Below are 25,289 nucleotides of genomic sequence, written 5' to 3'. Positions count from 1 at the left end.
GTGCATGGTATATGTCTTTCACACATTTACTAGACTCTACATCACTCCGCCTAGTCTATAAGATTAACAGTTACTTCATAATACCCTTCACTGACCTTCACTGAAGTTCACAGCTGTTGTGTTACATTGTACGACTGGTAGTACAGGAACTACAGCTGTGTGTTTGTGCTGTAGTTCTGCCGTCCTTCTTGTATTGGCCTTATCCTCCTACTCTTCCGATAACAGTCGTTGACGTGGGGGTAGAACCTTCCTTGTTATCTTAGAGGTGTCGGTTTGTTTACCTCCTCCTCCTCTCAACCCCATCAGGCACGACAGTGGCGACCCCTTGGAACACGACGTCGTGACCCTTGTGTAGGATAGTGTGAACTGAAGCTCGACCTTTACTGATCAGACCAGAGGCCAGACACACACACACACACACACACACCGCTTCGCTCAGGGGAAAAGGTCAAGGCAAAAGGCTAGCTTCCTCTATCCAGGGATTGCACCATTGCGTCGGTCTCAAAGGTCGTACCGTCGAGCCCAGATGTCGTAACGTCGAACCCAAAGGTCGTACCGTCGAGCCCAAAGGTCGTAACGTCGAGCCCAAAGGCCGTACCGTCGAGCCCAAAGGTCGCACCGTCAGGCTCAAAGGTCGTACCGTCGTGCTCAAAAATGGCACCGTTTTACTGAAGTGGTTCAGCTTCTTGTTCTTACTTCAGACTGAGTTTCCGTCGTTCCCTCAGCGGTCGCAGTGGGAGATGCGAGGAAAGAGAGGTGTGCTGTGTGTCCGTGTTCACGTCTGCATAGAAACAGCCGAGGTTCTCCGCCAGCAGGCGCCCTCCCTGCACCCTGCTCCATGTTGTTTATACAGTCGAACTCCAGTGATCATCGCCGCGCCAACAGCCGATCATCGTATGTGTGTGTATATATATATATATATATATATATATATATATATATATATATATATATATATATATATATATATATATACATATATCATCCTTGGGGATAGGGGAGAAAGACTACTTCCCACGTATTCCCTGCGTGTCGTAGAAGGCGACTAAAAGGGGAGGAAGTGGAGGCTGGAAATCCTCCCCTTCCGTTTTCAATTTTCCAAAAGAAGCAACAGAGAAGGTGGTCAAGTGAGGATATTCCCTCTAAGACTCAGTCCTCTGTTCTTAACGCTTCCTCGTTAAGGCGGGAAAGGGCAAATATGTAAAAAAATTATATATATATATATATATATATATATATATATATATATATATATATATATATATATATATATATATATATATATATTCCTATGATTCCACGGGGAAATGAAACACGATAAGTTCCCAAGTGCACTTTCGTGTAATAATCACATCAGGGGAGATACAAGAAACAAATATAATAGTCAGTTGATATACAACGAAGAGACGTAGCATATGAAAGCGCACTTCCATATAACACACAACATACATATTTCATTATGTAAGATTACATACTGATAATAAAACAAAATTACTTCATCTCTTTTTATTCACAACATCACTTCATGCTTTCTACAGTAGACTATGTGATAAATTCTGTGATAGGGAAACCAACACTAGACACTTTGTAGCTACGTCATACCGTAATCGTACGACGCATAGCATTGCATCCTAAGATTACAACATGGGGTCAGCAGGTACCAGTACTATATATGGGTTGTGCTTCATAATAGGTGATAAAAACCCAAGGGGGGAAAGGGAGGAACCTCTCCCATCATGTTGAGGGGGCGGCCCGTCCAGCTCACCTGGTTATTCCTTCGTAATACCATCACTGACGAATCCTTGAAAGGTTTTCCAGTATCGTAAGTGTAAATGGCGAACGTTTCTCGTATTGATTCATCAACTTCCATTATTGCAATATTTTGGAGCCCATGGGGAAATGATGGCTCCAGAGACTCACTAAAAGAGAGAGAGAGAGAGAGAGAGAGAGAGAGAGAGAGAGAGAGAACTATTACAACTAAAATGCCCAAAACTAAATGCCTGTCATTGCATAGGAGTAATTACGACGGTACGATAGTGTCCTGACCAAAGGCATGAAGTCACTTCGAACCTGCTAGTTGTCACCATCTTTCTTCCCGGAAGACGAGGCGATATACTGTGCATACGACAATGAAAATAAACAATCTGAGTGACCGAGAGGCCATTCTATTTTTGAACTTTGGAAGATTAAAGAAATGAGTAACAACAACTGGAATGGCCTCTCTTGCTTCCTCAACGTCATGTATAGACGTCACAGCTGTGGGTGACTCTCTACCTGTGTGTGGCGTTGCATTCAACACTGTCCTTACTGGAATGTACATTGCCAAGCCTGTCGAATGTGGAGAATGATCATTATCACTATGTAGAAAGTGGTTATAAAGTATACATAATAAATTAAGATACTTCTAACTCTACGGAAAATCTCAGGACCAGCTGGATTCTCTTTGTATGAAGAGTGAATAATACACTTGAACATCAATCGTGAACATTACCACTACAGAATGAGTACACAAAGATCGAACTCGTGAAGACTCGAGTCATGACGAGAGGAACGGAACTCAGTTAACGAGATCTAATCGGCGAACTCTGAAAAGACTTCGAACTCCGGCGAACTCACGCGGACGAGCCACCATGAGTACAGATCAGCAGTTACGAGTCGGAGAAAGTTGACCGCCGCGGCGATTCTCGGCGTCGTCTACTTTGGATCCAGCAGATCCAGAAGCGTGGGGGATGTAGTGACCGGTTTGCTGAAGGAGGAGGAGGCATGGGACGGGGGCTGCTGGAGGGATGGCTTTTGGACACCTTGGTAGGCCAAGTCGTCGCACTGAGGAGCCAGGGCATCACAGTGGACGTCCTCCCCGTCCAGGAGCTGAGACTGGATCTTGTCCACCATGGGGGCGCTATCCTCCTCCCCAAAAAGCTGAGCCAGGCTCGTCCTGCAGGGAGATACATAGTGGTTAGGGAGATTGGCTTACTGTGGCTGAAGTGGCTAAAACTCCTGATTGTATGTATGCAAGTAATTTGGTAGTTTTTGACAGTTATGAGTTTCGTAGATAGAGTTCAAGCTATAAAGCTAAATGTATTGTGATTTCTAAGTCCTTTACTCTTAAGGAGCCACTCCGACTGTTATATAGACCCACACAGTTCATGATGCAGTCACTGCCACTGTCTCTCTCTGACGATGATGGTCCACTTACAGAGCAAGCTGTTCCATCATGAAGTTGGGTTGCATCGTGTTGCTGCTGGTGACGGTCATGTAGTCACACATGTACCGCTTGACGCACGCATGAGACAACCGATCCACTTGGAAGTTCGACCAGAGCTGGTTGGCCGCGCTGGCTATACTGTGAGTTTCGTCATCCATGTCCTGCAAGGGGAGAGAGAGAGAGAGAGCAGTGTCAAAGGCTCTGTTGAGATGATAGAAGCTGAGGCACGCAAGGTGTTCCTAAGGAAAAATAAAAAGAGGGGCCGAGGCCAAAGATATGTATTTCAGAGGCAAAGAGGGACATAGCAGTACGATCTTTTGTAACTTCAAACAGCAGATTATATTTAGGGTAAGACCACCGCACACACAAGATGTTTTCTAACAATAAAAAGACGCCAGGGTCTAGATTCGTTGTAGGAGGAGTGAGCACAAACCCAAGAATATTTAACAAGAGAGAAACTCTGATCAGGAATATTCGGATAATGAAAAGATGCTTGATTGAAAGGTCTAGCAGTCTAGCGAAGATAGACATAGCTGAACAATACTTCGTGATACCGCTGTATTTTCACCACTAGTTGGCTAGGAGATTAGGGTGAGATGTATCTCCAATATGACCATGAAAGTGAGAGTGCTCATGCAATGCCTCCGACCAACACAAGTATACTGACCCATCCTGAGCGTCCATAACGGTTCTCCGTGGTCTCCAGCCACGAGTAGATGTTACCCATCACATCTGGGAGGTCAGAGAGATCCAGGGCCAGGGAGATGTCCGGCACTTCCCTCTTGCGCGCAGTGGTGCTGGAGAGCAGGCGGTAGATGAGGTACGCCAAGAAGGTGGCGAACGCCAGGCCGGCTAGGAGAACGAAGGGATCGAAACTCTGCATGTAGCCATACCCGCCACCGTACCCGCCGCCTCCGCCGTAACCACCGCCACCACCGGAGTGGCCGTAACCACCCGACTTGTCGAGGGTGTAGCTGCCGAAACCTGCCTGGCGAGACTCGAGCCCCAGCGTCTCGCTGTCCTCCACCGTGTGCGTCGGCAGATCCAAGAGGCCGAACACCTGGTAGATCTCCGAGTCCTTGAATCCGGACGACCTCATAAGCTCCGTGACGAAGTCCAGCTCCGAGATGTGGTTGAAGGCTTGATTGTGCAACACGTGGCCGATCTGTTTTATCAGCGCCATCATGAGGTTGGTGCCAATCTCACGGGTGTTAGAAGACGTCACCGCCTTCAAGATGGGGTAACTGCTGAGCAGATTATCCTGGACGTCTTCCCATTTTTTCGACAGGAAATCGAGGAGGTCCCCGTCGAACGTGTCTCGTATAAGGCTCAGGAGATGCACCTGGTCGCCAAAAGCGATGGCTTTGTCGAATATCGAGAAGCCCATCTTGTCGCCGCTGCCTGCGGGATACATCTGTTCCAGGATTGACTTCATGTTGCCGAATATACTCTTGATCCTCGTCCAGTGCTCCTCGAGAACGTCCTCACGAGCCTCGACCATAGCTATCTGGTTTTCACCACTCTTCCCCAAGATCCCCCTCAGAGTATCGTTCTCGCCAAGACCGTTCATGTCGTTCTCGAACTCGCTGTCTTTCCGAGCGTCCTGTGGCTGCCACATGTCAATATCGGACAGCAAAGGATCATGCGAGTGTGGCATATCATGTGCGTCAGTGTTGTAATAGCCAGGGAAGCCGTCTTGCTGCCCGTCCTTGCTGAAGAGATTCGACATTTCCATGTAAACATTGTCAGAGTTCATGGTCGCTGTTGCCGACAGCCATGTGGTTCCCATGGTCGAGGACGTGGTCGCTGTCATCGACGGGGGGAGCGTGGTATTCGTGGTTGTCGTTGTAGCTGTGGTTTCTGGGAACTTCTTGACAGAGGCCTGTAGCGACTCTCGAAGTCTGTATAGATCTCCAAGCTTAGAACTGCGGGGGGGAAAATATCAGTGATTAATGCAGTTCTTTACTAGTATTAATAATGACTCCTACAGAGAACTTCACAAATGTGTCATTTATTCAGCCACATGGCAGACTGTCTGGTTATTGATACAGTTATTCTGTCTGTCTTACTTTCTCTCAAGAAGTCATTTTTCGATAGATTTAACAACAAACCCTGTCACTTTATTTGCAGAAGACTTTCTGACTCATAAACACCTCATTAAAAGATAAACATTGAATAACCAAATCCGTCCTTGAAATTTAGTGCTTAACTCTACCCAGCGGGCAATAAGCTTACATAATTCAAAGGAAATTCGCAATACTAAGATCACTTTTGCGTAACTGAAGTATTTACCATCTAGGTATCAGTGAAACGGCTAGAAACAAAAACAAAACAAAAAATCTGACACGTATGGACATAGATACGTTCCAGATATCTAAAGATAATCCAGGAACTCAGCATGTGATATAATACGCAAGACCTCAGTAATAAAAGAGTCAATCCACCGTTTCATTGGACGGAAATTACTGCTTCTAACCGAACTAGAAAACGTGGAAAAGCTCCATTAACGATGCTCGCCCCCGAGGCGTGAAAATTAGGTCAGGCGGGGACCTACTTCTGGTATGATGCTGAAGCGCTAATCGAATCGACATGACACCGCATGAAATCACACGACCGTTAAGACTTATGTAAGGTTTGGACGCTCAAGCGTACGCAAACTTGGACGCCGAGAACAGTTCTAAAGTGGCAGAACAGTTCTTCCTCTACTTCATAGAGACGAAACTAAAATAAGAGGAAAACAGAATATAATTCATCAGAACCTCGACCATCTGAAGCATTCTTGTATATCTCGTGACAAAATTATTCTTTTTTTTCAGCAGTTGTACGACTGCCCCTTTGAAAGTCAGGTCAGCGATTTCCGCCAGTGGAAACATTTGAGTGACCTTGCCACCCACCTGAAGAGTCCCGTGAGTGACCTAGTCTTGGGCTGGAGGTCATCCGCTGCAGCTGCCTGTTGCAGGAGCCCCAGTGGGAGGAGTGTCGTTACCGCCACCACCCACAGGAACATACCAGACCTCCTGACGCGGGTCTGGCTGCAGTTTTCTGTGGAAATAGTAATGAGATCAGTATAACCATCTACGCGTGAAGCCAAAGGTTAACGATAGTAACGGAGAATATTCTTATCAACAAATATTGCTGTCCTATCACTCGAAGATCCCACCTCGTTAACATGTAAATGATAAATATGAAACAGACGAAGAAATACAGACATAGAACAAAGAGAAAAAGAAATGTAAGTTAATACATAAGCAGTACAGATCAGTTATCTTCACCTTACATGTAATGAAAGTCTTTGAATGGGTGATGAAAAGACATATTGTGATCAAGAACTGTTGCATTAACGAAGGCGAACATGGAACTGTACCAAGAAAAAGTATTCAATCATATTTATTACATCAATGCAATGAGTTAAATGAAGGTTTGATGGAAAAGAAACACCATTTTTCTTAATTTCGCAGGAGAAACTGACGAAGCAAACCAGAGAAGATCACTGGAGAATGTAGCTAAACATGTAGTATGAAGGGCAAGATGGGAAGGTGGATTAGAGTTTCAAATTAACAGAAAGATTCATAGTGGCAAGTGAAACCATGTTTGAGGAGGGTGTTCCTTACAGGGTACACCACGGCAACCTCAGTTTTCTTTATGTATAACGATATATAAACATCGACAGGGAAGTCCAAGACTAGTCGAGCAAGGAGCCCTATTGATGACACCAGAGTAAACAGTATGTCTGTATGAGAAGCTTATCAAATGGCGATGCAAGAAGACGTAATTGAAATATCCAAATGAACGGAAGTGAACTTGATCAAACTTAACGAAGAAGAACTTGAGCAAATAAATAATGGAAATGATAAGAATACTTCGACATAACCGTTATATAAAGGACCACTGCAGAAAGCGATAAGAAGTGAGACAAATGTAAGAGACTTGGCTGTCAACATAAATGTAACCCTAGAATTCATAGAAATTACTGAGAAGATTGTACCATCGAGTACTGACTGAAAACTATGGATGAAAATGTCTCAACATGCAACACTGAAGACTCATGTGTCGTGTGGTCACCAGCGAAACAAATGAAAACAAAAATTAAAGAGAATTCAGTCGCATTTTACGAGCAAAATCGAAGGGATGAAACATATGAAATACCATGAAAGGCTGAATGATCTGGAACTACATAGATCAAAAGAAGAAGGATAGTCTATGAGTGACACCAAACCTAGAGTAAAAAGGAAAACGTATTGAACCTGACTGAATTCAGCTAAGCACTGAATGTACACATTTATCAAATTCAAAAGACAAAAATATACGAAAGCCCAACCAGGAAGCTGAAGCGGTTATTCAGTATATTCGTAAAGCAGGATATGCGGTGAGTCCTACGCGCTAGCCCTATTCTCATGACAAAGTCTCGTCGCAGTGAGGACTAGGTTCGCTTTCTCGTCCCAGAAACCTTCATTTTCAGACATGTTTGGAGAAATTTCAGAATTCCTTCCCCACTTAAGTTAAACATAAGAGATAAGAGCAATTGCAGGCAGGTAATCTGATCCTGGGTTTCGTATTTGCACGTTAACCAAACTCCATCTTGCTCTGATATCCACTTGAGCAGGAAGAGTCTTAGTGTAGATCACTGTATCTACATACTTCGGACACCTCGCGTGCCTGTTTGAGCAGACGAATGATAATCATCGCTTAAATATAATTCCTCTACCGTCTCTGAAATTATAACAGTACCACGAGGACCTCACTGGGACGTACCTATTGACGTTGAATAAAAAAAAGAAAAACTCGTTGCTGTTCTTATTCAACACGAAAGTTTTCGCTAAACTTTCAACTGCAATGCCATTACGTTACCGAGAGGTCCGCTAATTGTGGCTTCGGGGGGAAAACCTTTCGCCTGGAGACCAGAGGTTTTATTTTCTTTTCTTTTTTTCGTAGATGCCGCTCTGATGAGCAGAGATGACTCGGAAATTTCTACGGGGTTTTCGTTCATTACTATCTCGTCTCTCATCTTTTATCATAAGCTAATGATAGCATTAACAGCTTAGTATGACATGAGGAAAACCTCCGTGACACAAGGTGGAATTAGCGAGGCGAACGTTCGCGTTACATACAGTAATTAGAGTACTGTGACGTATTGCTCTATATATGCTTGTGTCTGTTTCACTTTTTAGGTCATGCTATTGTCACTACGCAACCCCTGACCCTATTAGATGCCAGGTGAGTCAAAAGCATTTACCCGCTTTAGGGGAGGGTGGCCGTTCACACCACCGTGTCTGCTCACGGCAATAGCCCACACATCTGGATCTGTTACCCATTTCCGTGTTTACCAACGGCTACTCGATACCTCCCCAACCCGCGACCTCTCCCAACCTCCAGGAACCATCAGGCTTACTGACGAAGACGATGTGAGCCCTGCAGCAGCTACGGTTGAGCAGACAAGGAGGGTGGTACGGAAAGAGCGTCTGAGAACGGGACATCATACCGATGACGTTATGTGTTTACATTTGTTTTGTTATCCACACGTTAATACGTTTTGAGTCGTGAGCACCTCGATGGCAGTCATCTTCCCTTGGAAGGGGCTTGGGGGGAGGGGCGAATGGCGTCATTGTCAGAAGCCAACTGAAACCGCTGTTGGGAGTACGAACGAGTCCAGCCAAGTTACTGCATTGGTTGAAAGTTCGATTGTGATGGTAACATATGTCATGCGAAAACAGGAAATAAAAGAATGTAATGATTATGACCTAAACACTGAAACTGCAAATTTATGCAATAATGAGGCGGTGTATGTCATAATTATATTGTCATCTCACTAATATTAACTCCTGTCTGTCTAACGGTGCTTTTTTATGATGGAGTGCTTGTAAGTATATTTCCAAATGCATAAAGGCTACAAAAGTGTGAGTTTGTTAAGTTTACTGAGAAAGTTGTATGGAAGCGTAGTGTGAGAGGGCACAGAGCATCAGATTGGGGAGGAACGATGTGATTTCAGAAGTGGTAGAGGATGTGTGGATCAGGTATTTGCTTTAAAGAACAGGTGAAAAATATTTAGACAAACAGATAGATCCGGAGAAATCAAATAAAAGGGTAATTTGTTCATGTGGCGATTGAATCGCATGTTTACCAAATGGCGTCCTAGCTACGTCTCTTCGTTGTATATCACTTGACTGTTATATTTCTCTCTTGTGTCTCCCCTGATGATGTGATTATTACACGAAAGTGCACTTGGGAACTTGTATTTCATTTTCCCCGTGGACTCTTGAGAATATACTTGATCACGCGCAAAATTGTGAGCCTTTTCAATGTGGAGTCCTGCTCGAGGTTACACTGCGAGAGATAAGTCACCTTAGGAGAGGCCGTATCGTTGCGAGTACAGTGCCGTCAATGAAGCAGTCGCCCTAGTTCTTGTTTAACACCTTAATTTGTAGGTGTGTCGGATATGATGCAGGGAGTGTGTGTGTAGTCGAAATCATAAAAGTGTTTGCAGGTCTTCCTCATACGCGTTGATGGCCGTTAAGCCCAACAACATCATTACGTGTGCAGGTGTTTGATGACCATCCGTTCCCTCTGATTCCGCTTGCCTTCTGTGCTCCACTGTATGTTGCCTCATAACTCATACATATATAATTTCTAGTTATGATACATGTGTTGTCTTATCAGAGTCAGTGCCTGCGCTGACAGCTATATATAAAATTCAGGTTGAGCAAATTACGAACGAGGTACAAGGGCCACATAGCAGGGGTCCTAGGGGTCCTAGACTAGGCTGTCAAGCGTGCGCGTTAGTGTGTTCGTGTGTATATATAGATACATACGTATATAAGAGTAAAAACAAAGTGCATATGTACAAGGCTAAGTGACGGGTCAACACGAACGTAAAACCCCTTTCCCCATAACACACAAATAGTAGTATCACAATGAAGCACCATTCTGTGGTTAGGAATTTGTGAATAACATTGAAAATAATGAAACAATCTGAAATTTTGTAACCCTTGATCATTATGCTGTGGTTTTTGGCAAGAGCGTTTTTCATCCAAACGTTACAAACTTAACGTTAAACATTATGTTTAGCTGAAGACTTCCCTTTACCTAATGATAAAATGTGTCTGTCTATCTCTGTGATTTTTCCCCCTTAGCATAATATGTTAATGAAGTCTGATTCACGATGTCAGGCTAAAACACGATATCGTAATAGAAGCATTAAGTATTTTTTTTCATGAAATACAAGTCTTCCGTGATTTCCAAGTACTGAGATGTATTTTACGTTAGAGGACCATATCTCCCTCCACATCAGTGTGTCCTGCACTACCCCACTTTGATGTGACATCGACCAAGTAACACTTGCATATCCTCTTGTGCACCGGTTGGAAGTTGTGAGTCCTTCCTTACTGATCGTTTTGTGTTAAACTGAAAGGTTACGAGTTTGATCTGATCATAAGAGCTCTAGCCGTATGCTCAGTTGACTAAACACCACCACTCCCCCCCCCCCCTTTTTTTTTTCACTGGGACGGATTTATGGATATTAAGGATAAATCATGCCCATCGATGGGTTAGTTGGTCGGTCATTACGTGAGACATCCATTTTGATGTTTGACCGTGAGTACTATATCTGCCAGATGCTGTTAAGAGAGGGGACAGAGGAGCATTGGAAAGTTACATGTATCTATAAGGGTTTAGCTATTTATGGACTACAGAAGACTAGAAATGATCATAAGAGAAACATCAATTATAGATACTTGTAATCGTAAACATGATGGTGATAGCAGAAATAAATATTATACTATTATTTATCATTATTATTATTATTATTATTATTATTATTATTGTTATTATTATTATTATTATCATTATTACTACTACTACTACTATTATTATACAGAATTGATAAAAAAGATAATATTTACTCGTTTAAATACATATATTAATAAATATTTGAAAAACAGAAATCAGTGAGATAATTATGTTATGAGTATTGTCTTAATGTAAGATGTTGAATTAGACATCTGTATTTTAAATATAGCAGGTTCATTTCGTTTTTTTTCGTCTGGGGATGTGGTATATTGAACACAGAGGGTTGCTTACGGCCCGACGAGCGTTGAAAGTAATTTGATCCTTAAGATATATCAAATGAAAAAAAAAAGTAGTAAGTCTTCAGAATATAATGTTGTTCTTATCACACATAATTCGATTGAAATGTCACTTTAAACTTATGTTGGGTCTTGTTAACATGCCGTTTATTTTACTTGAAGGAATATATATATATATATATATATATATATATATATATATATATATATATATATATATATATATATCCTTTTCTGCCTAGATCCCTACAATACCAAGACTTTAAGACTCATGATCACCAGTCCGTAGTAATCAACATAAAAAGAAATATCTGAAATACTGCGCCCGCAGCAAGTAGCTGGACAGGTTGAGTTGGTAACACTGGCTCCCAGTGTACGGTGACCACTGCCTGAGGAACACGGACAGTTAGCACCCCGCCGTGGACAGAGGACTTCCGGGACGAGGATGAAACTAAACAAACCGACTGACATAACAAGCTAGAAATAGAGTGAAAGACAGGCAGATGCTCGCAGGTGTACTGAATGTTATATACACACACACACACGCACATCACACACACACACACACACACACACACACACGAGTCCCTGATATCATTATGAGGTTTCTGCAGCACTCGGGAAGTTGGCCACGTCCGCCGGTGTGGACCACAGATCATGAAGCGTTGTGGTGTTGTGTGCTCGTCTATGGGCATAGAACGCAGGGTAATTAAGTAGTTAGCGCTCGGTGTCTTCTTTATGATAGTTGCATCATGGACATGAAGGATCTTGAGATATGTTGAAACTGATGGGTGATGTCCAGATTGTAAGTGGGTGTGTGAAGGAACAGAGAAGGGGGCCAAATGAGGATATTCCCTCAAAGGCCCAGTCCTCTGTTCTTAACGCTATATATATATATATATATATATATATATATATATATATATATATATATATATATATATATATATATATATCTTTTTCTTTTAAACTATTCGCCATTTCCCGCATTAGCGAGGTAGCATTAAGAACAGAGGAATTGGCCTTTTTTGGAATATCCTCACCTGGCCCCCTCTGTTCCTTTTTTGGAAAATTAAAAAAAAAAATGAGAGGGGAGGATTTCTAGCCCCCCGCTCCCTCCCCTTTTAGTCGCCTTCTACGACACGCAGGGAATACGTGGGAAGTATTCTTAATCCCCTATCCCCAGGGATGATATATATATATATATATATATATATATATATATATATATATATATATATATATATATATATATATATATATATATATAAAGGTGAGTGTGTGTGTAGGCAGACTCCGTCTGCTTGTGGCTTGGCTGCACGTAAAAAGTCACCATCATGGAAGCCGTATGTACGTCAGTCGAGGGAAGGGTATATAAGTCTCGTTAAACAAATGTTCGCTCCAGAGGAGTCCATTATTTCTCTGCCTCTGATTGTAGCGCAGTCGCAACGATGTAAGAGCCCCGTAAACAAGCGCATATGCAGGATGTAGTCAAGAGGGGAGTGGGTCAGTTAAGACCTCACGAAGATAATAGAAAACTCAGAATAAGAACGGGAGGAACTGCAGCTTAAAGTTTATCGATGAAACAAATGAATTTGTTTTTGCCCAGGAAAATTTCGTTATTAGGAAAAAAAATGTCAGTGCCTCAGAATTACTCCTAATAACTTTTGCTTTTGTTACTTTTGTTTCTACCTCAGCTGACCCTCGTATTTTTTTGGTACTGTGTTGTCGTCCTTTGGACCTTCTCTGTTGGTTCTTCGAGTTTCTCACACTGCGATGACCAAACCTATGAAGCATATTGCTCAGTGATTATTCTTTTTATCTATAAACTTAAACGCAGTTGCAATATTCACCAGCCACCAGTTCATCTCTTGTTTATAATCATTTTTTTATGGACGGATCTGGCTACACGTAAGGAGCAACTTGACTCCCAAAGTCCCCTTACAGACAAATTCCCGTAGCATTTTTCCTGATGAATACAATTCACACTGAGGCCCTCTCTCTGTGTCCCATCATTTTTACATTTACGCGGGTTGATATTCATAAGCCATGTATGAAAAACCAACTATGGAGTTTGTCTTGATTCCTTTTTAAGTTGAGCCGATCCATCTAGCTATCTAAATCTCTAACACCCGTTCTCTTCGGGAACTCCCTCAGGTGGCGGCCACGGCAAAAGTCTCCATAACTGGTGAACTCCAGTGCCGCCTCTGAGCCTTTACTGCCTCAACTTAGGCCACTGGCAGAGAGCAAGTCTAGCGTAATGTTTTAAGAGGAGACTCCAAGACGCTTCTACCTAATGCTCCCACAAAATGCGCCTACCAACTATCTCATGTTTTTACCTAATACTCCTGTCTTATGTTCCTACTGACTGTTTCTATCTATCACTCCTACCATTTTTTTTGCCAAAAGGCAGGGCTAGCGCATAGCGCTCACCGCTGGAAAGTCTAGAGTTACAAAGAATGAGATGCGTGAGTACTAAGTGTTGTTAAGTGTCATGCGTGGCAATGCGAGATTATACGTTTGTGGACAGAATGCTAGCCATCCTCCTCGCTAACCTCATGTGATTGCTACTTGTTATTACTATTAGTGGTTTACGGGAAGAGTTTGACACGAGTGTTTCCTCGTCTTCTTAACTTTGTATATGTGCACCAATGTGTACCATATCTTTCCCCCTACAAACACACACACACACACACACACACACACGCCTACCTTAAGTGTGTGTGTGTGTGTTTATGATATTTGTGATTCATTAATTAATTACTTATTACGGAGAGAGGGTTTGTGCACTCGTTAGGCCTCGCCTCTAATCTTTATTTTGTGCCGCCTGTTAAATTACTTCAGTATCACGATGATGGATAAACTCTGACGTATGTGGCTGAAGTCAGCCCGGTTATATAGGTAACAGCTGTGTTGAGGAAGCATTTGCTACGCACCATCCTAGCACACGCATACTCTTGTCATACATTAGGTTCGTCTCCACGATATGTCGGTCTCCCTCTCGTCAAATACTTTGAAAGTGTATATTTGATATATCTTGTCTTAACAAGAAATATCTTAGCACGCCGTCTAGAACAGTGTACCGTGATAGCCTATCAATATATTGCTCATGGTTCTGCATGTCTTGGTGTAACCTACCCTCCGACGCCTCATTCTTCTTCGGGAAAGTTCGACATGTTCGACATAGACTCGACAAGATCGCTCAAGTTGTCTAGAGTAATCACTGGTTATCGACTACCTGCTGTATAACAAGCCAGAATCTATACCGTGTTTTTCTTGTGGTTTAGGCTCCCTGATTCAGGTGTTTTTCTTGTGGTTTAGACTCCCTGATTCAGGTGTTTTTCTTGTGGTTTAGACTCCCTGATTCAGGTGTTTTTCTTGTGGTTTAGATTCTGGTTCAGCAGCCTAGTAGAATCTGAGGTACTGGGCCAAGATGACATAATAGACCGGCGTCTTTTATATGGAGTTTGATACCGTTGGATGGCGAATACTTCTAAAGATTTCCTTTGTTTCTTGTTAGTGTTTTTGCTATATCTTTCATTGAGAATCACAGCGTCATCCGAACCAAAAGCAGGAACGTTCTAGTTTTATGTATTTACATGTGTATGTGGTTAGGTTAGGCCATTCTTCCGTCTGTTTCCTTGCGCTACCTCGCTAACGCGGGAGACAGCGACAAAGTATAATATATAAGATGATATATATATATATATATATATATATATATATATATATATATATATATATATATATATATATATATATATTGATAGAGATGCTCTGTGGAAGGTATTAAGAATATATGGTGTGGGAGGCAATTTGTTAGAAGCAGTGAAAAGTTTTTATCGAGGATGTAAGGCATGTGTACGTGTAGGAAGTGAGGAAAGTAATTGGTTCTCAGTGAATGTAGGTTTGCGGCAGGGATGTGTGATGTCTCCATGGTTGTTTAGTTTGTTTATGGATGGGGTTGTTCGGGAGGTGAATGCAAGAGTTTTGGAGAGAGGGGCAAGTATGAAGTCTGTTGTGGATGAGAGAGCTTGGGAAGTGAGTCAGTTGTTGTTCGCTGATGATACAGCGCTGGTGGCTGATTCATGTGAGAAACTGCAGAAGCTGGTGACTGAGTTTGGTAAAGTGTGTGAAAGAAGAAAGTTAAGAGTAAATGTGAATAAGAGCAAGGTTATTAGGTACAGTAGGGTTGAGGGTCAAGTCAATTGGGAGGTAAGTTTGAATGGAGAAAAACTGGAGGAAGTAAAGTGTTTTAGATATCTGGGAGTGGATCTGGCAGCGGATGGAACCATGGAAGCGGAAGTGAATCATAGGGTGGGGGAGGGGGCGAAAATCCTGGGAGCCTTGAAGAATGTGTGGAAGTCGAGAACATTATCTCGGAAAGCAAAAATGGGTATGTTTGAAGGAATAGTGGTTCCAACAATGTTGTATGGTTGCGAGGCGTGGGCTATGGATAGAGTTGTGCGCAGGAGGGTGGACGTGCTGGAAATGAGATGTTTGAGGACAATGTGTGGTGTGAGGTGGTTTGATCGAGTAAGTAACGTAAGGGTAAGAGAGATGTGTGGAAATAAAAAGAGCGTGGTTGAGAGAGCAGAAGAGGGTGTTTTGAAGTGGTTTGGGCACATGGAGAGAATGAGTGAGGAAAGATTGACCAAGAGGATATATGTGTCGGAGGTGGAGGGAACGAGGAGAAGAGGGAGACCAAATTGGAGGTGGAAAGATGGAGTGAAAAAGATTTGGGTGATCGGGGCCTGAACATGCAGGAGGGTGAAAGGAGGGCAAGGAATAGAGTGAATTGGAGCGATGTGGTATACCGGGGTTGACGTGCTGTCAGTGGATTGAATCAAGGCATGTGAAGCGTCTGGGGTAAACCATGGAAAGCTGTGTAGGTATGTATATTTGCGTGTGTGGACGTATGTATATACATGTGTATGGGGGGGGGGGGGGTTGGGCCATTTCTTTCGTCTGTTTCCTTGCGCTACCTCGCAAACGCGGGAGACAGCGACAAAGTATAATAAAAAAATATAATGAAAATATATTATATATATATATATATATATATATATATATATATATATACAAACTGATGAATGCATGCTCTGTTCTTTTATTTTTTTTTTTTTTTTTTTGATATTTCATAATCATTTTGAAAGTAAGATTTTACATTATGGTACTTGTGAGCAGCCACGGCTAGTTTTTCCCATGTTTTCGCCATTATCTTCACACAGTATTATTCATTTCGTGAGTGGCAGATGTTTTATGGATCATAATGATTATTGCTAATTCAACCTATCCTGGATGGCATATGGCTAGCGTTGTTTATTATATAAGATTGTCAAAGAATTATTGTTATTCATCACATGTACAGAATGACCACCGTTATCCATATATTCACTGTCACATGAGTATCATTATTCACCACATTGTCAGCATGACATGATTGCCGCCCCAGGTGCTCCATCACATGTTCACTGTCACACAAATACCAGCGTCATTCTTGTGTTCGTCCCCGGTGTGAGGAAGTTCCATACCTCCTCCTCTTCGTCAGCACAGCAGACGACACTCCAGCTGCAGTAGACCCCTCCTCCCCCCTGTTAATGAGGGAAGCGGTTCGTTCACTGGCCTTGTCGTTATATACGCAGAGCGTGAGAATATAATTATTTTTCAACGGTTTTTTTTAATCATGAAAAAGATATATTACATTATTAAAACTTCTTATTGAATGACGGGGTTCATGTCCCATTAAATCATCATGAGTCTGGTTCCGTTAAACGTTTATCTACATTACTGCCTCCAATCTCCCCCCAGTGTTTTTGTCTCTGTTCTGGAGGTGGTCGGTGACCTGCAGCCTCAACCAGACAAGAATTACAGTTATCAATATCTTATTGTACACTCGATCATCCATATCTCAGACAATGTTGATTTTATGAGTTATCCTCATGCCTGTACACCTACCTGTAGGGCTGGGTGGGTGTAACTCTCTCTCTCTCTCTCTCTCTCTCTCTCTCTCTCTCTCTCTCTCTCTCTCTCTCTCTCTCTCTCTCTCTCTCTCTCTCTCTCTCTTCTGTTTATTCTTTCTAACAGTCAGCATCTAAACCTTGGCTTTTGACATGAGTCTTCAAGGTCAAGCGAAAGGCCAGTGGTGTCAAGAACGTGGTGAAGATACGTTTGACCTGACCCCGTAAGGATCAGGTGTAACGTAGATGCCTTTTTCGTGGGAGAAGTGAAGATGAGATTGGTGGCGTCTTGCTCCGTAGTGATGGTGACCAATAGTGACGAGGGAGACATGTTGCAATTCGCTCGTTTTTAGTCATTCACAAATACTTTTTGTTCAGTTCTGCTAGTCTCTTGAATAGGTAGGAGTTACTCACCATATGTATTCACAGAATTGAGTAATAGTTATTCAAGTATTGTTCTGATTTTATCCTAGGGTTTACGAATACACTGACGTTGCTTGGACAAAATTCGTGTGAACAGAGACGCTGGACTCACAATTAACATGTGGATGCTCCTATTTATTCTAACAACAACCATGAGTATGAATGATTTGAGGAGGTGTATCTACCTGATCTATCCCATGGAATTTGGGAGACGATTCACTGATAATAAGTGAGGTTTTCAGTACACTCAGCATTCCAATGTTTTCGGAAATGAGAAGGATATCTTTGTGTGTCCTAAAGGGCGTGGTAAACACTAAAAGGATCGACCATCATCGTCCGTCCGTCCGTCGTCGGGTGTGACAATTTAATATCCAACTTACTCTTGGTCGTAACTTGAGAAATTTAGATCAAATACTCATGAAACTTGATACGGTTCTTAACCAGTACCTCAAAAATTGATTGTCATAAGACCCAGAACTGTAGTTTGGATTGTGCATGAGTTATATTCTGTATATAACAAGTGGTTTATCTTGTTTGACGAAAAATGAGATTTTGCAGCTGAAGTTGCTGACACATTTTACAAGACAAGGAGCTATAGAGCTGTTTTCTCTTAATCATTCTGGTCAACAACAGTGAAGTTACACCATCATCAACACTGTTTTCTAAATAGTTCATCCGGCCCATATCTTTTTATCATTTTTCATCACAATAATTAGTCGTTATACTATTTCCAGTATTTGTTCAGAGTAGTTGGATTATTTCCATAAATCAGCTACCAGGTTTTGACAAAATTATGTTGAGACCGCGTGAATTTTATCCCCAGGACCATAAGAATTAAGCCCATCAACATTAGAAGGCTTCCAGATGGCTGTAATGAAGGAACATAGAGTAGCCGACATGCACAGGTATTGAAGAAGCACAAATGACGATAAACTGTAGCAGATGTGTCTGTCGGATGAACATATCCGTGTCATGCATCAGTAAAAGCCAACACCCGTCGCTATTATGGTAACCCATGAAACCCAGGCGAAAATCTGCCGCGCAAGATAACGGTTCCTCGATGGCTGACGTCAAGCTGTAACAGCAGCTGCGTTTGAAGGCAAATTCACGATAACTATTTGTTCACATGACACTTACCACACGTAAGATGGGTTCTCGTGATACACTCACTCATTTACTTATCTTTTTTGTTTTTGTTTGTCTGTGTATCATTTACCACTATCATGGGATTCCTACTTCAATTTAACAAGAAGATAAGCAATTTGTCCTTGTATCTCTTAAAGAAAAAAGTAAATGAGAATATATATATATATATATATATATATATATATATATATATATATATATATATATATATATATATATATATATATATCGCATCGACAAACTTTTCATCGAGGATAAAGACAAACGAAGAAATGTTAGAAAAGTGGTAGGGCAGAGCTATACATAAAGCTAGGCTAGTATTTTCCATGGACATTTAAAGTATTTGTAGACTAGAATATTTGTCAATACTCTCGTAAAAGCAACAGACATACAATTTGATTCATTAGTCCTTAAAAGACTATCAGATGTATGATGATAGTGAGACATCGTATAAGAAGTGTATGACCTCTCAGGGACATAACTGGGTAATGGTAAGTGCGGGGGGTAATTACGAACTCGCCAATATAATGATGGATAACTCAGAACAAGAGTAATATACGTGAACTCATTTTATCTTAGAGAACTTGGAGCTTTTTCAGTTATTTGGACATTAAATCAAAACTCTATCAATCTTGATGCTCATAAGATGGAATATTGTTGTGGTACACCTAAGAGTTTATGACACCGGCAACCATTTTTAATAAAAATGAATTAGGATATTTGGTAACTCAAAATAACGAAGAAGTTTTGTTCAACAAAATAGAGTAATATGCTTTTTCAAACAGAAAAACAAACTATTAGTCAAAATATTCTTTTAGAGAGGTAGTGAACCGACATTCTTTTTTCCATATGTATATATACATATGCTTTTCTTTCCCAGGGACTGAGAAGGTTGGAACCATTATAAGAATATATGAATCATTATGATTGTTATTGAATACCGTATAGCTCAAGGGGTCGATCGCCTCCGTAGCCCCTTAACTTCCTTAGGAAGGAATCTGCCTCTTATATGGATATAGTCGTTATTAGCAGGTATATACACGTTCTAACTAGCCAGTTCTCAGCAGACTAGGGATTGTTTTAACCCAACAACTACATTAGGTAATGGGGTGTAACGTCTCGCAAGTAAATCAAGAAAACTGTTAGTATACCGTAACGTATTAACAAGCCTAGTAATCTTTACAATACATCCAGTCCCTACAGTAACACGACACTACACCAATAGTCGCAATCAATTTACTAGTATATAAAGACTGTACACTAACAATTCCAGATATTCTAGAATTACCAGTCATTTTACTAACATATCCTGTAAGTACAACCAATGCACCAACAAACTCTGTCAGTACACTGAAACTAAGAGTCACTACACTAACAGATACAATTAGTACAGTGTCTACCAGTCATTCCACTAACAGACCCAGTCACACTGTCAGTCACTTCAGATACCGGTCCAGTCAGCATGCTAATATTTACCAGTCATTTACACTAATCCTGTCTTTACAATAACAGATAGTGTCAGTCAATGAAAACAACTCAGCATTTCGCTAATGTGTATATGCATGCAGTCAGCAGTCTAATGCTACTAGGGCACTTCACCAGCAGATCCGTCGTCCAGCAGCCTAGCTACACTGCCGACGGTTGGTGTGAGGCTATTGACAGCCTGCAGGACTGGGACACCGGGCTGCCGGGCGGGCGTAACGGCTCGACCGCGGCCACTACACGGGCACCAGCTGGTTGTTTGTTGTCAAGAGGTGTTACGCCTCACTCTCCAGATATGGGGGGAAATAATTCGTCCAAAGGTGTTGCAAACCACATAATTGATCCCCTCCCCACCTACCTACACTGGCCTACTGTGTCGCCGCTCTCAGCTACTCTTGCTAATGAGTACAGAAAAGCCTGTCTCGCCCTCTCTACGATAATACCATCTAGAGATATGTCCATTCAGTCTCATCCTGGACCATTCCATTATTCCGTCTCCCTTCTACTGACTTATAGCCTCCCTCATCTACCCACTAGCTACAGACCTCCAGCTGAATTTCGCGACCCTATAGGGTTTTTATAAAGATCAGTATCAACTTTGCACTTCCTCCACCTCCTTCTCATAACCTGCTAAACCCACTCCACATTTAAATCTCCCTTTGCATCTCGCTAATAGTGCCTTTATGTTCTCGCTACAGCCGCCCCTACAGTTTACATTCTTCCCTCAGCCCCACTTCGATTACCGACTCACTTTAAACAGCCCCTTAGTATCTCTACAACCCCCCTTTATGCAATCTCGCTGCAGAATCCTCTATATGGTCACGCTGTTGTTCATCCGCTACAATACCACTACAGCTCCCGTCTAGTCTGGCTGTAGTCCTCCATCACTCTTAACAACAGCTGCCATTGGTGAGGGGATCATATGAGGCAGCTGGTGTGGTACACGGTAGAGGAAGGTAACGCCGAGCAAAGTATAAATGACGACTGTAGTCCCGCACTGTGGTTACTGTACGGTATCAAGACGGAGTTTGGAGAGATTAAAGACGATCACGGAAGAGTGAGTACACCATACGTTGTACTTTTGATGGCCCATTCCCCGAAGTAGCAGGACCATTTTGTCGAAACTCTGTGTTCCAGTTGAAGAATTCCTTACACGATTTTTGAATGGTGGGAGAATGTCAGCTGGGGGGAAAAACGCACACTTTCGATATGAAGGAAGCCTACAGTTCATGAAAGTGTCTGAGGCACGTAGTATACCGAATGTAAGTCTCGTACATCAGTGTATACCACACTCATGGCTCAGGTACCAAACCTTCCCCAGGTACTGTTTGAGGGTGGCCATGATGGGTCACTGTTGATTCAAACTAACTCTTTTACACATGACGCTGCTGGTTCTGTAGCAGCAATGCCGACCTGCTATTAACCTTGCACGATGGTTTACTTACTCCTTTTCATGGGGGATAAACTTGAGATACAATTATCGTGCTACACAACGCAAGTTCTTGTACTGGACATTATAAGGCGCCATACTCTTAGGACAACGGTATTGTTCTCAGATGGGTTGTTGCACGACGTTTTCATATAACCAAACGTTGACGCAGATGTGCACAAGATCTAAAGGCAGTCACAGTACACATGGGTTTAAGTCCTTATGTTCAAGATTTATGAAGTCGAACTCGAAAGGTTAAGTCGTATTCGGTGGTTTAAATCTCTGTACTCCAAGAGATGATGATGTAGTCAAGAGATTGAGTAGTCGTATTCAACGGCTTTTTGTCGTACTGGTCGGGTTCTAACGAGGCTTTTTGTGATAGTGGTAGAGAACAGAAATCCATAGATTAATGTGCAGTAGAACGACATACAGACTTTTCATATACCTAAAGAGGCGCAAATAATGTCAGTCGTGAATATGAAGCAAAATGTTTATCAAGTCAACGTACATATGATACTGCACTTAACTACTCTAAATTGATGAGTTTAAAGGTTTGTCCTCGAGTTATATCCATAAATGAGTGAAATCAGACGAATCTACCCTTCAGTAACTCATTAGTTGGAGATTATCAAAGGCTTAAAAATTTGGAATACCTGTAGTAGATCAACTCTTAACCCTCTCTTTTCTAAGCTAAATAAATTCATTTCGTTGAGTCGACTTTTATAGGATTTGTTTCTCACCTTCTTAGCTCGCCTTTGTACTCTTTCCATTCTATTTCTTTCCCCAATTACGGTGACGAAAACTGAACACATATTCAAGATGGGGATGCACCAGTGAGTTGTAAAGAGTGAGTATGCTTTTCCTGCCCTTGTCAGCCCTTGTCACAGCTTATTTGGCTTTACCTCACCAAAGATTATAACACCCAAACCCTTTTCATCGCCTACCTTTTGTAACCGAACAGAATTCACAGTGTTAACATTCATTTACCACCTGTGAGCCCAGTCCATTAGTTTGTCGTAGTCAATTTGAAGTTGCAGAAATTCAATTTCTGTTGTAGTTTATTTACCAACTTAGTATCGTCGACCCATTTCGTTTGTTGACAATACAGCCCATTACAAGTATCATTAATTATATATATATATATATATATATATATATATATATATATATATATATATATATATATATATATATATTGGAAACAGAACCGGCCCCAAAATTGATTCGTGAGGCACCCCACTTGTTACGTCTGACCATTCTGAGGCTTGACCATAATCATTACTGTTTACGGCCAGTCTGCTCATTTCCTAACCATCAAAGTACATCATCATCTATAACCATGTGATATTACTTTTGTCAGTAACCTTTGACGTGGTACTTTATCGAGTGTTATTCGAAATTTTAAACATATGGTACCAGCTGCTTTACTTTCATCTCACAAGTCGAATATCATAAAAGAAATCAAGCGGATTTGTCAGACGAACGAATTCATGGAAAGCCATGCTGAGGATGGTTTATTAAGTGATAGTTTTCTAAATGGTTTACTGTCCCGACTAATGGTGTCCATTATGCTACCATCTACGGACGTTAAGCCAATTGAATGATAATACTGAAGCAGAGATGTATTACCGTTTTGAATATCGTTGTTACAATGGCAACTTTCCATTCCTATGGAGCATTTCCCTATGTGACTTACTGCTATAGTCGTCCTAGGTTAAATAGTCATGTTCAAAGGTTAATATGGTTGTACTTACAAGATTATACTGTCACGTTCAAGGGGTTTTATTCTATAAGGTTAAAAGTGTTGATTTGTCCAACTCCAGGACAAGTGACATTCACTAAGGTGTGTCGTATACACGGGAGGACAAGTCTTTGGCCATTTAGACAATAGAAGTATACTGTTTATGAATTAATTTCTCGACCAAGAGAATGTTACCAAATGAACACAACCGTCAGTGTACTTTTTTTGATACTGAATTTGAACATTTTCTTGGAAACATCAGTGTCCAAGTGGCTTGTGAAGAGAGTAAACTCCCTTTGGTGTGGGAACGTGGATGACAGCCATAACAGACACAGCAGCTGGGGTATATAAAAGTGTCTGTGAATATCATGAGATGAAATAATATGTATCTGGATCAGATAATGATATGAGTCAGAAACAGAAATACTGAAACTAGTGATTCCGTATTTCTTTTTTAATTACGGAAAAAAATGGTGACTTACTTCTTTTCTTAGTTGTGTTGACCATCGTGACGGGTTTGCATGCACGGCTCGCGAGACCAGACAAGGAGAAATATAAACTCTTGCTTATCTGAAAATCCGTTTGCAACAGAATCGTTCAGTTCACTCCAGCAGTATCAAATCACCAGTAAAAGTACGACGTCCTCCAGCAACAACAACTAATACCCAATGACAATATCCCTCGCGGAGACGAGCACCACACAAGCGCGCCGCACCGGCTGTTCCACCCTCACAGCCCGCCAGAGTCTAAACTGATTCTGCCGCGCGCCCCGCCGTCGTCACCAGGAGACTGCCGCCACCTCCGCTCACCACGGACGCTGACCACACGAACTCCATCCATTCCCCTCGAGCAGCCTCCGAGCACCGTCGTCCTCTCATAGGCCACGGATATCGCTCGCAATTGTCAACGCTGCCGTGCTGATGTCGGTCGTCACTTGCAGGGGTGTTGTAGGTTGAACTCAAGAGCGATGATTACGGGGTTTGCAGCACATGCTCACTCTTCCTCTTCCCTCCTTGTTGGGGGATATGTGACGCCGGCTGGGAGGCGTCATGCGGACTACATGGAAGATTTGCTGACTAACGGAGAGTTATTATGAGGGTATTTTATTTTTTAACGTTAGGTCTTATGTTCTTTGCAGCTTAGGGTAAAAAGTAGCTGAGATCTGTATGAAACAGTTTTCGCCGCCTGGATCACATTTCTGACATAGTCTGTGACAGAAAAAATGAGGTTACGTGTCTGCTAGGACTTATGTTATCATGACGCTCATCAGGTCCCGCCCATAAGATTCGAGGTTTCGTTCGTGTGGATTATTTCATGATTTTCTGCAGTGAGATTTTGCCTGGTGGCTCATGTGCCATCGCGCTCTCACGTTCAACACCCACCCCTCCCTCCTACTCATCTCATTTTGGAGCGTAATGATATACTTTTTTGAATGTTAGCTGAGGTGGTACTGGCAACTGAGGCCCTATTCAACGTCATTTCATTAACGCTGGAAGGAGGTAAATAAAGTGCGTAAGACAAGGGAGCAAATGGGAACTTCAGTGAAGGGCGCAAATGGGGAGGTGATAACAAGTAGTGGTGATGTGAGAAGGAGATGGAGTGAGTATTTTGAAGGTTTGTTGAATGTGTTTGATGATAGAGTGGCAGATATAGGGTGTTTTGGTCGAGGTGGTGTGCAAAGTGAGAGGGTTAGGGAAAATGATTTGGTAAACAGAGAAGAGGTAGTAAAAGCTTTGCGGAAGACGAAAGCCGGCAAGGCAGCGGGTTTGGATGGTATTGCAGTGGAATTTATTAAAAAAAAGGGGGGTGACTGTATTGTTGACTG

General features: G+C 42.0%; 1 protein-coding gene across 1 annotated transcript; it reads right to left on the bottom strand.

Annotated features, from left to right (window-relative positions):
* Positions 1–1,330: 1,330 nt before the first annotated feature.
* LOC139752987 (uncharacterized) lies at positions 1,331–24,402 on the bottom strand. Its single transcript, XM_071669142.1, has 5 exons — positions 23,947–24,402; positions 6,100–6,247; positions 3,873–5,130; positions 3,197–3,366; positions 1,331–2,935 (listed from the first exon to the last, which is right to left on the bottom strand). Exons 1-5 carry the CDS (start codon positions 23,969–23,971, stop codon positions 2,695–2,697), a joined length of 1,842 nt encoding a protein of 613 aa, XP_071525243.1. The 5' UTR covers positions 23,972–24,402; the 3' UTR covers positions 1,331–2,694.
* Positions 24,403–25,289: the final 887 nt, after the last annotated feature.

Source organism: Panulirus ornatus, chromosome 2, assembly GCF_036320965.1.
Source record: "Panulirus ornatus isolate Po-2019 chromosome 2, ASM3632096v1, whole genome shotgun sequence".
In the NCBI taxonomy this organism is placed as follows: Eukaryota; Metazoa; Arthropoda; class Malacostraca; order Decapoda; family Palinuridae; genus Panulirus; species Panulirus ornatus.
The sequence above is the reverse complement of the archived record's forward strand: the minus strand, read 5'-3'. Positions and strand labels throughout refer to the sequence as shown.

Bases quoted from the DNA above. Each gene is read 5' to 3' on its own strand.
- LOC139752987 (XM_071669142.1), bottom strand. From the start codon at position 23,971: ATGGTCAACACAACTAAGAAAAGAA. The intron at 5,131-6,099 runs GTGGGTGGCAAG...TCCCCCCCGCAG, and splicing joins TCACTCACGGGACTCTTCAG to TTCTAAGCTTGGAGATCTAT. The intron at 3,367-3,872 runs GTCAGTATACTT...CTCCCCTTGCAG, and splicing joins GTTATGGACGCTCAGGATGG to GACATGGATGACGAAACTCA.